Genomic DNA, 12,667 nt, shown 5'->3' with positions numbered 1-12,667 from the left:
CCTGTCTATCAACAAACATTTTCAACCACAATAGAGGTCATATGGTGACTTTGAAGCTTTCCTGGTGGAGGAAGACTTTAGGTGCCCTCCAGTGCATTATTTCAGGCACAAATGGGCACGTAAGTAGAACCACTAACGTTCTGAGGCTAGCTGTATAGCTTCCTCACATGACAGAAGTACCAAACTGGATTCAAAACCAGTGATGAGGGGAAGAGTGGTTTGAAGTCAACAACCTTAACCACTCGACCATGGACGCTCCCACACAATCAATTAAAAAATCAATTTAAAATCAATTTAAAATCATTTTACTTAATTAAGTTAATTTGTTTATAACCATGCTTCAATAGAATAAGAACTTATTTAAAACCTTATTGACAACCGTGCTAAACTTACCCTACACTCTACAGAGTCTGCTCTGTAAATATAACTTTCAAGTACTTGTTTTGCAATTAAGCACCAACAAATGTTAAAACTTACAAAATCAGCATTCTATAAACTGTATACTTACTCCATGCCGAGAGCTGTTTGTCTACCTATCTCTAGGAGACCTAACATCTCAAACTTGATATCATCAACATGTAAATGTTTATACAGACTCGAACCTTCACACCATTGTGTTATGATTGCTAATTGTGGTTTAGACGTACAACCCATAAATAATAAAACATTTAAATGTCGAGTTTTTCTGAAAAACAAAAGAAGAATAAACAATTAAATCAACACATATGATAAAGATAATCAAAAAAATTAACAAATATGCTAAAGTTGACCAGAAAAATTAACAAATTATGCTCAAGGTGGCAAGAAAAAAAACACACATATGACAAAGTGGGCCAGAAAAATCCACATATTTGCTAAAGTTGGCCAGAAAAATCAGTCCATATGCTAAAGTTGGCCAGAAAAATCAGTCCATATGCTAAAGTTGGCCACATAAAATATTGATATAAATAAACATAGGCTGGCAAAAATATACCATAAAAAATCCATATATAATTCAGATAAATGTATGACATGCAATTTTATCCAGTACAAATTTATTGGAAAGCAAAACTTGATTTGGACAGATCTGATATTCTTTAGTCAATATAATTTGTCAGTTAGTGACCTTACATGTATAATGACATTAAACAATGCAGCTTTCTAATTTCTATTTCTGCATGTTATCGGCACAAATGCAAGTGCATTAACTCAGCTGGCACATCTGAGCCGATTTTGACCATTGTCTGTTCTATTTTGCTATTTGGATAATACTGTGATAAGGATTAATTAGACTTGAAATACCTATATATGATCAACTCTGTACTCGAGAAGAAAAAAAGTCACTGAAAAAAACATTGCTTAAGGAAGATATTATAATAAACTGAGCCATGTCATGACAAAACCAACATAGTGCGTTTGCAACCAGCAGGATCCATGCTGTTCGCTTACAAACCCTATAGCAAGTAGAGAAACTGATAGCGAACAGCATGAATCCTGATCAGACGGCGCGGATGCGCAGGCTGGTCTGGATCCATGCTGGTCGCAAACCCATTATGTTGGTTTTGTCATGACGCGGCTCAAATGGTCGATGGGCAAGTCCCTGTAAGATATATAGCATGGTAAGGGCTAATAAATATTAAAATACCTGAAGGGATCAATTCTATGCACTAGAAAAAAAAAATCATGCACAAAACATTGCTTAAGGAAGATATTATAATAAACTATACCTTAAAACAGCAACTTCATTTTTAAAGGCCTGTAACTGTGCAGGTGTTGGGTTAGTAACATTGAGCCTTTTCACCGCCACTGCTCCGTGCCAGTGACCCTTAAATACCGTCCCAAATGAGCCGGACCCTATCCGAGGACCAAAAATTATTTCTTCATTTGGAATCTCCCAATCTTCATTAGAATCTCTCCAACCTCCCTGAAATGTAATTCATGAATGAGAGTAAGAAGTCTGAATCAATTCTTTATTCCAGATATATTAAATTTATTCGATTAATTTGATGGTAAATTTCATGAATTTGGTTGAATTGATAATTTATTTATAGGTTGGTTTGTCAGTTTTGCAATATAAGTGCTTTAAATTCTGGCTACTTTCCACTTTTACTGGCAGAAGGAATAACTTGTGAACTTAATTGTAATTATTTTACATACAAAATGATTGATAATTATAATCTGTAATGCTTAAATCTAACATAGGTATTCTATTTTGTTTTGTTTTGTTCATGTGACATAGTTACACTGTATAATTTCAGACACAAGCAGGGACTTGAGTAGAACCATTAGCTTATTTAAGCTAGCTAGATACTTTCCACATACATCCCTGACAAAATTCAAATATATAGCAATTACGGGGCAAATGAGTTGCACTCTCATATATTATTAAACCTATAAAAATAAGTTTACCGTTCTCCTCCCGGGGTCTGTCTCGACTGATCGCGCTCGTGGCCGTTGTTTACCAACAGTTGTTGGAGAATGATTAGTGCTATCTGTAGGGCTACCGGCAGGACTGTGACTTGACGTCCGACCTGGCAAATTTAACGTATTACTGTGCTGACCTGTAATAAACATCCCAAATATAAGATATTACATAAAACAATCTTAAATGACTAGATAAACAGTATTTCTTCTCAAATATGTGCCCTCACGACATTGTCAACGCAACATTGACATGATCATCATCCTGAAATGTCAATGTAGTGATGTTCCAGTCTTTTCATCAAAAATAATAAAAAAAAATTTTTTTTATAATTATCAATAATATAATTATGTAATGTAGAAATATCTCAAAGAAAAATTACCTCTCTTTCTATTACACTTATGATTTATTAAGGCAACTTCAGGCCTTCATAACACGCGGTCAAAAAAAGTTAAAATTTCTGCAGTAAATAACTATATAGATATATAAATCTAAACAAATAAGTGTTGTTGTTGTTATTCAATTGTGTTGACAAAATAAGATAATATATTTCCTGCCATGTTCTCTAGATATGAATTATGACAAAAACATTTTTTTTCAAACATGCTCAAATTGTTTTTTTTTCAACAGCAACTGCTCATTCCACTGCTTCAAAAACTAAATTAAAAAAAATTTGTAAAATATCTGGGTTCTGCAGTCAGAAAAGACAAGCAATCATGCCCAGCAGAATGTTCGTGTGGCTAGATGTGGAGTTGGTGTGGCCTGAATGTTGGTGTGGCTAGATGTGGACAATGTTGGTGTGGCTAGATGTGGAGAATGTTGGTGTGGCTAGATGTGGAGAATGTTGGTGTGACTAGATGTGGAGAATGTTGGTGTGGCTAGATGTGGAGAATGTTGGTGTGGCTAGATGTGGAGAATGTTGGTGTGGCTAGATGTGGACAATGTTGGTGTGGCTAGACGTGGAGAATGTTGGTGTGGCTAGATATGGAGAATGTGGTGTGGCTAGATGTGGACAATGTTGGTGTGGCTAGATGTGGAGAATGTTGGTGTGGTTAGATGTGGAGAATGTTGATGTGGCTAGATGTGGACAATGTTGATGTGACTAGATGTGGAGAATGTTGGTGTGACTAGATGTGGAGAATGTTGGTGTGACTAGATGAGGAGAATGTTGGTGTGGCTAGATGTGGAGAATGTTGGTGTGGCTAGATGTGGAGAATGTTGGTGTGGCTAGATGTGGAGAATGTTGGTGTGGCTAGATGTGGAGAATGTTGGTGTGGCTAGATGTGGAGAATCAAACTGAGGAGAAACATGAATGTTAGTACATCAACACATTCTCTGAACAGGAAATAAAAAAGTTGTCACAAATTGTTAGTATTATTACACCTGGGGATGAAAAAGAGTAAATCAGTAAACAGTTATTATTTTCAAGGGAATTTCAATACATTTTGTGACTAATTTTCAAAAATAAAAAAAATAAATGAAAGCTGTCATAGAAATTATAAAATTGGTCTAAAAGTATATTTTAGAATGGGATAAAAGAGCCATAACTCTGTAAAACTTACATGATAAAGAGTAATTCATTCTAAATGTTTGTATATTTATATCGTTGTTGATTTACAATTAATGAAATCTTTATAAAGATTATATAATACATGCAGTAATATTATGATTGCCAAGAATTTACACAGTAAATATATTATTTTTTGGATGAAATATCAACAAATAAAGACATAGCTAAGTTTTTCCTCAGAATCTAAGGATTGTTTTTTTGTTGGAGAGTAGAACTTGAACTTACTAGTCAGTCGCTTATACATGTACCTGATAATCTATTATGTCATTTCAAAATTTGAAACTCAGATTTATTTTAACTTATCACTATTTCCATAAACAATACCAGTTCCTACATACAACTATAATCATACTGGCCAAAAAGGGCCATTCAGCATAGCAAATAATTAAAACCAAACTCACTCATAATTTACAGCTTTTATCAATCAAAGGGTTCTAGCTTTAGAACACGCCAGTGGCTTGCATGCAATAAGCAATAAAGCACTGGTATAAACTTAGGTTCACACCTGCTCTAACCCGCAACCCTGTCTATGTTTAGAGTCACACAGGGAAGTGAAAAAAAAAATGCTATGCGCAAATGAGGAAAAAAACATAAGGGATAACGATAGAACAGTCGTAAGTGATAGTAAAGTTTTGTTATTTGGAAGGGGGTCACACCATTCTACCTTTATACAACGCTCGGTGAGGGACAATTTTTGTGCAACTATCGCTTGCATGGCGCTTATCTTTGTACATTGGGTATCTGTACGGGGCGGCCTGGGCTGAAATCATATTACTAGATCTTTACAGCTACTTCTCATCTTTATGACCTAGATATTGACCTTTATAGCTACCTAAACTATTTATAGCCTTTTTCTGTTTGTTAAATATGCATGCAGACCTATCATAAACTATAAATCCAATGTCTGAAAATTGCGTCAGCAAAAAGAAATTGATTCTCTGGCTCAGTTGTATTGAGTATAATGTTTATTTGTTTATAAGCCATTGGTTACAAGTTCAAATCCCACATTGAGCAAGTTATTGTTACAATTGCAAATTTACATCCTTCTGTTACAAATTTCAGAAGTTCATAAGATTTGTAGTTTTACAAAATCTGTTACCCAGACATTTACCTTTGCTTATAAAACCTTTTTCAAAAACTTTTTTTACGACTTAAATATTCTTTACATCTCCTGATTTCCTTTATAACTGAAGAAACCTTTTAATTTTCACAGCTATACATAACTCTTTCTAAGTATACAATTACTCTTTATAGCTATAAACAAGATTAACAAGAAATTAGATTAATATGAGGAATATACATGCTGGTTGTGATAATGGATATATATACAGAAAATATATATATATTTTGTAATGGTTTATATGATTGTTTGTTTAATTGGGTTTCTATTAGATCAACACAGTATAGATCATATAGCCACTTTCCAGCTATACTGGAGGGAGACCTCGGGTGCACTTCCATGCATCATTTAAGGCAAGAATAGGCACCTGAGTAGAACCTCCAATGTTCCATAAGCTAGCTGGATAGCTTCCTCAGATGTAAGAAATTAAAGTCTCTGTTGGGATTCGAAACCACAGCATTTCAAGTTTGTATTTAACAGTTTTATTAATCATTTAGAAAATAAGAACAGAGAAGAACATTGTCATAAATATAAGTTTTTTTTTTATTTTAATAGTGATCAAAGTATTCTTAATATGACCTTGGAGAGATGAAGCCAAAAATAGCTAATAGTTTGGTTAAACTTGAAAGTAACCATAACCAGACCATGACCTTTAATGTAAGCCCCTATCATACAGTTTTAAATATATTCTTGCCATATTAAACATATTATTACATTTGTATACTGCTGATGAAACTTTAAAGTGAATTGGCCTATAATGGAAGGTCTGTTATACAATAATAGCAAAGATAGTATTTTGGTCTCAGACTGAACAACAAACCATGAAATAATTATAAAATGGATTTTGTTGGCAAGTGTGAAATACATGATTTGATATTTCATATATTTATATAGCAGATGATAAAATGTTCTAAAATAAAGTATTATTTTTCATTATATAAATGTTCATTCTAAATCACTTAAGTACTGTATCAACATTTTGTTTTCAAGCAATATCATATAAGAATACCCAAATTATACATTTTTAAAATATGTTTTAAATCAATATTTGAAATTATGGAAAATATGCCCATAGTAGACAAATTCAGTTAAATGATGGACTCAAGGTTATCCTTTGATGAAAACCTATGATCGAATGCTTTATGTAGCCAATACAATTTATCTTGACATTCACAGTTTATGAAGTTAGCAGTCTGCAGATAAAGCAGAAAATTATTTTTTATTCATTTTGTACTTGTTATGATTATTTCATTAGTTTTCCTTTATAATGTCGCAAGAATGATTAAAATTTTATGCAACAATTGTTTCATACAGTATGAAACTGTGTTCCCTTGACAAGGGCAGTTAATGTACCATGTAAAATAAGATCACAGTGTATAACCTGTAATGTAAATGATTTTGCAATAGCTATTTTTATAGTAACTATTCAGCAGTGTTATATTCTTCACAAATCCTACATGGTCCTAAAAATAATCCTATACATCCTTAAGTGCATTACTTTGCAGATAATTATGAAGATTTTTTTGAAAATTACATTAATATACATTTACAAACTTTTCAGAACAGCTCATAAATTGTATACAAAAAACACTTTTTTAAATTTTCTTCAATACAGCTGATAATCAAAATTGGATAATACATTTCATTAGCAACATTAAATCTAAATGACAAGAAATAAAATTAAGATTTAGCACCATATTCCATGTGTCAACTGCACATCTGTATTACCAGTTAGACACAGTGGAGACCATGGTGTAAGCATGTTCTTACCTTGCTGATTTGTAGAGGCCTCGTAAGCTTGCTGTAACTGTTGTCGCACATCCTACAGTAAAACACAAACAATTTACATAAGACACACTGATCTATTGTTTGAAAAAGCATGTTGAGAACAAAATTCATTTTGGTACAGAGAGCTATTGTTGAAATAAAAAAAGATAAAAACAACAAAATTCTTCTTCTAAATATTCTAGTATTTATATTAAATACAAATTTTTAGTTATTTTTAAAGAAAAAAGATTTTGAACATATTTAAAAAGCAAGACATTTGATCATTATCATTATAAATGATAATTAATTATCTTGATTTATATTTTAAAACCGAGTTTTAACATGTCAGAGAAATTATTTTAAACTTTACTTATCTGATAGGATATATTATATCCTGTAATTTTATTACTTAGTTTAAGAAATTGAAAAAAATTTAATGTCGCTGAAATAGAACGCAAAAATATTTATTATACAATGAAACACCCAGTCATATGCCAATCACATTATTAGTAAACTTTAACAGAATGTTCTAATAACTGTCAAATAATTGGTAACTATTGTAGAGCCTATTGTGCAAGAGAAATTTCTAGCCATGAAAAAGTAATTTCTAGTCATGTAAAAGAAATCTCTAGCCATGTAAAAGTATGTTCTAGCCATTTAACAAATACATGTACATGAAAGTTAAGTATTATCAATTTTCCCCTAGCGTTATAATGATTCATTATTAGTACTTAATATCATCCGACTCTTAATGCCTTTTTTTAAAGGGAACTGTTGTAAGTAATCTCATGTAATATAGTCACAATTTTTGTGCACCAACACAATTTAGGTCATATGGTTCCAAAACAGGAAAGATTATTTTGGCTAACCTCAGGTGTTACAAACTTAAAGCAACACCATGGGTCAAAACCACCTTATCTGCCGGAGCTAAGAGATACATTATTATTTGGAAACTGGCCTGACATCAATTGTGTTTAAAAACACAACCAACACCTATGTAAGTCAATTCTGAATATCATTTATTTAATGCCTGGCTTTTATCCAAAAAAAAAATAACTTTATAAAAAAAATGTTTATAACATGTTTATACATGATAACAATACAAAACTAACCATCAATACCTACATCATTCCAGCCAATACCATACTTATAATGAAACTAACATCAACATCATGCACAAGTCAATTGTTTTAAACCAGAGCAGTGCCAGAGATAGCAGCAAAGATGAGCCGAGTTTTAACTTTTGGGATCAAGGTAAATTACGTATTTGTTTTAGATTCCCTATAGCAGGGTATATTTCAAATTAAATATTTACTACCTGACTGTCCCAGTTGGCTGGGGGTCTTTACAGGGACTATGAATTTTGAAAAATTTTAAGACTAAGTCACTGCTATTCCCCTTAAGGTGGAGCGGCCGGTACCACAATTGACCAGTGCATTATACAGAAGTCGGTTATAGCCAATACCACCACCATTTCTGCTAGAACTAGGTTAGTTTCTTTTTTTAATAACATTATTTTCTATGTAATACAAAATATTAAAACAATGATTAAATTTTAACTTTTACAGACAAGCATAGCTATAGAGATAAACCTGTGCCAACTGATTTATGTAATAGACCCCGTTTATTTGAAATTTTTAGCTTCAAAAATATCAACATGAAATATAAAAACTTTTCAGCATATAACAGAAAAGACCCTGGTCAGGCATAGGTTGTGCAGGCCAGCCTGACTGTATAATGTTGATGTTTATAGTTCTACCTGTCCCCTTAGTTCAATAATTGGTTATCTCCTATTAAATTTAGAAGGACTTAACCCATTACTGCACACAGGTGACATACTATAAACAATAACCAAAGTGCTTCAACAAAACTGACTTTTTGTACATAGAGTCAATGATTTCATACAATATATAATTATATACAAAACTATACAGGAACAGATCAAGGCTATACCAGTGCCAAGATGCAATCTAAAGAAACAAAATGCACTCCGTGCTAGAAGTAAAATACATTTTATGCTAATATGTTTTCAACGGAAACAAGAAAATAACAACATCTAACAAATGAATCAAAAACATAGGAACCAATTACAAATACAAAAAAAGCTGATTTTCCTATGTTAAAACAAACTTTTAGTTGATATAAATTTTGATATGTTAATGACTTTAGTAAAATGATTTATTTCATTTATATACTTCTCTTTATTCATTTTTTCTTCTTTGGTTTTAAGTAACACACCAACGCTATAAAGGTCATATGGCAACTGTTCAGCTTTATTGGTGGATAAAGACCTCAATTGCCCTCCATACATTATTTTAGTCATGAGCAGACACCCAAGTAGAATCACTGACCCCCGATCTGTAAGTTAGTTGGATAGCTGCCTCACATACAGAAATCATAATCCCTGGCAAGATTCTAACCAAAAGGGTTGCGAGGCAAGTGAATTGATGACAGCAACTTAAACCACTTAGCCACAAAGACCTTTTAATGTACAAGTTCAACTTACTGATTGTTGAAATTATGTTACTAATATAAGTAATATGTCACGTAAAATTTACATAAATATGGTCATTTTTTTAAATTCACACTGATTAATGTAAAGGCAACTTTAGCCGAAATTTTCTTGAAGTTTTCCAGATTAAAGATGGAGGTCACTCCTACCTTTGTACACTAAACAGTACCATAGGTGAGACACTTATATATGCAATAATTATGAACACAAAACCCCTGAATTCATATTTGTTTGGGGGGTTTATTTTGCAAAAATATCTGAATTTTCTATTTGACTTTGTAAAAACTCCTGAATTTTCAACATGTTTTTTATAAAAATTTCTGAATTTTCTATGCATGTTTATCAAAATTCCTTATTTCTTTTTGTGGTGTTCTTTGTGTTCTTTTTTTTTTGTAAAGAATTTTGAATGTTACAATATTATACATTTTTCTTATAAACAATCTAGTTATCAATTAAACAACTTTAAAATATTAATAAAAGTGGATCAAACAATCAACACAGGGTAAATCTTTAAGGTGTGTTTATACAGATAAAGCAAAATATAAATATATAAAACTAAACTAAATACATGTACACCCATAATGCAAGTTATCTACAACTCTAATATCGTATCAACCAATATTATATACATGTACAACATAGCACTCAGGGACTAGAAACAAACAAACAACTAAAATAATGTACATTTTCATCAACAACATCCACATGCAGAATTTATATTGGTGCCACTCAGAGTTTATAGAAAGAGATATACAATTTGTACAACCAAAATAATGCTCACAGGAGGGGATCCAGTAAAAAAAGACAGGTGGTAAAATTATAAAAATAAAATTTCAAACAAAATCATAAACAAAATATAGTAATTTTCCAGGTAATTATGGAATATCTAAAGAATTACCATTCCAAGTTGTTTTGTGTATATATTCAACCCAAGGCTTGAAACATTACAAGATCTGATATGTTCTTATTATTTGTATATGTTTTTATGCATTAACTCATCTTTCATACAGACTTACTTCTATTTTTAACCAGACCTGTTTGAGGAGCAGCACGCTCCATTTTTCTCAGTTCTGTATTATAGTTAACTTCACTTTTTCTAAATATAGATATAATTAGAATAAAAGGTCACACAGACCTTGATCTTTGACCTTTATCTACCTTTGTTAAATAAAGTGTTTATTTTCATAGACCTGAAAATTGGTGTCAGGTAGAACTCATCAAGTTTCAATATCATATTCGAAATTATTGATCATTAACAAGAACTTGATAACATTTTGACCTTGACCTTTGGACCCAAAATGAGTATGACAGGTAGGATGCACCAAGGTCCATCTACATACAAAGGTCAGAATGCACTCCAATAACAGGTTCCAGTGACCTTCACCTTTGTCATTTTATAGGGGCATAGTTAAAATATAAGCACTGCTACAATAACATAATAACTATGCCCCTATAAATTGACAAGATTTACTTGAACTTGCGCTAAATTTCATTCTATCTCCTACTTAAACTAAACATGAAGATTTCAAAAAATATTTATTCTGGTTATAAGACAAAGAATGTAAAACTTCTGTTGTTAGTAAATTAACTTTCTCTGTCAAGTGACCTGACAATAAATTAACAAATTTTTAGTTGAAGTTTAATCGTTTTCCTTGATTGATTTGCCACAGGAACTTGTTCAGCTTTGACTTAAACAGTCCAATAAATACATTGCTATTCAGTCAGTACTTATTTTAAAAGTTTCCCTAGAATTGGTGAATTGTTTTGTTCAGATTGAAAGATGGACAAGTCCATTTAAAATATTTAGCGTGGTAAGGGTGCAGTGATATTAAGAAACATTTACTTAAACATTAACAGGACTAAGATATCAATGAGGCTTTCAAACGTCTGAAGGTTTTATCAAAATTCCCTTTCGTGCAAAGGAAACTTTGAACTTTCCCCTTTCCTGCTTTGACTCTTTGTGACCACTAATCAATATCAGTGAGGGGAAACTACCTTCATGACTGGGATAATACTTTTGTGGAAAAAAATTCTTAATAAATGTTATAATAATAATATGTGAAGAATATTGTATAAGATAAATTATGAACTTTTCTGTGAAGCGCAATATAAAATTTCATCAAATCAACACAGTGCATAGGTTTTGTGAACAAAAAAGATAACATTTGTGATCATGTGAAAATTGAATGATATATAAAAAGGAAAACATTGGTGAATATGTGAAAGTTGAATCTCAAATAATAAAGTGATTGTTCACCATTATGTTGTCAGATTACAATTTTCTTTGTGACGAAACCTTTGTATAATGAACTTATCTTCATCTGTTTAACCCACTTTGCTCATTTGTCTGGGTTTATAATACATTTTTGGGGTTCTATATCAAAAGAGTATCTAACCGGCTTTCCTGGATAAACAAGCAATTATCATAGTATTGCAAGCAATCCATAAGTCCCCTACCGGTAAGAACCCCATCAACATTCTGAAAGGCCATTGGCCATTCACTTATGTTTCAATTTTTCTCTATTTTAAGTAAACTTGTTGGAAAAGTTCTTTAAAAGTGATCACAGGAAACAGTTTTTATGAACAGACAGACAGACGGACTGAAGGACACTCAAAAGTTAATATTTGAAACATCCCTGTTACCAAAATATAACATTTTAAAAGCAGGAGGAGATAACTCTTGAATTAAAGATGCAATTTCATAAAAATTTTCAGCTCTTTTTGACTAATCACAAATATTGTTATATTTGCCATGTTTTAAGCCTATTTGTTGCCAAGGCAACTGATATTTTTTCAAAATAGGAAGAACAGATAAAACATGCATAATCTCAACACTGCTATCTACCCATATGTCAAGTTTCATAAAAATATTTCCAGTACTTTTTGAGATATCACTGGATTCAGTTTATGTGTAAAATTTGCCATATTTTCAGTCTATGTGTTGCCATAGCAACCAGAATTTTCAACATAGGAAGAAAAGAAAAAGACGTGCATAATCTCAAGACTGCCATCTACCCATATGTCAAGTTTCATAAAAATATTTCCAGGACTTTTTGCTTTATCACTGGATCCAGTTTATGTGTAAAATTTGCCATATTTTCAGCCTATTTGTTGCCATAGCAACCAGAATTTCAACATAGGAAGAAAAGAAAAAGACGTGCATAATTCCAAGACTGCCATCTACCCATATGTCAAGTTTCATAAAAATATTTCCAGTACTTTTTGTGTTATTTATGTGTAAAATTTGCCATATTTTCAGCCTATTTGTTGCCATAGCAACCAGAATTTCAACATAGG

At 31.9% G+C, this 12,667-nt stretch overlaps 1 protein-coding gene across 6 annotated transcripts in view; it reads right to left on the bottom strand.

The window, feature by feature from the left end:
- LOC132742381 (serine/threonine-protein kinase A-Raf-like) overlaps positions 1-12,667 on the bottom strand; it is a 47,879-nt gene that overhangs the window by 12,029 nt on the left and 23,183 nt on the right. For 3 of the 6 annotated variants that reach the window (XM_060730768.1, XM_060730765.1, XM_060730766.1), the window contains exons 8-12: positions 6,862-6,913; positions 4,636-4,731; positions 2,389-2,540; positions 1,707-1,903; positions 509-685 (exon numbers count right to left, since the gene is read on the bottom strand). In XM_060730768.1, the coding sequence (XP_060586751.1) occupies positions 509-685; positions 1,707-1,903; positions 2,389-2,540; positions 4,636-4,731; positions 6,862-6,913 (674 nt within the window). The remainder of the gene's footprint in view (positions 1-508; positions 686-1,706; positions 1,904-2,388; positions 2,541-4,635; positions 4,732-6,861; positions 6,914-12,667) is intronic. The other 3 variants (XM_060730770.1, XM_060730767.1, XM_060730769.1) reach the window with 1 other exon arrangement.

Source organism: Ruditapes philippinarum, unplaced genomic scaffold, assembly GCF_026571515.1.
Source record: "Ruditapes philippinarum isolate M1 unplaced genomic scaffold, ASM2657151v2 ctg1363_1_1_1_1, whole genome shotgun sequence".
NCBI lineage: Eukaryota > Metazoa > Mollusca > Bivalvia > Venerida > Veneridae > Ruditapes > Ruditapes philippinarum.
Note: the sequence above shows the minus strand (reverse complement) of the source record. Positions and strands in the feature narration are given on the sequence as shown.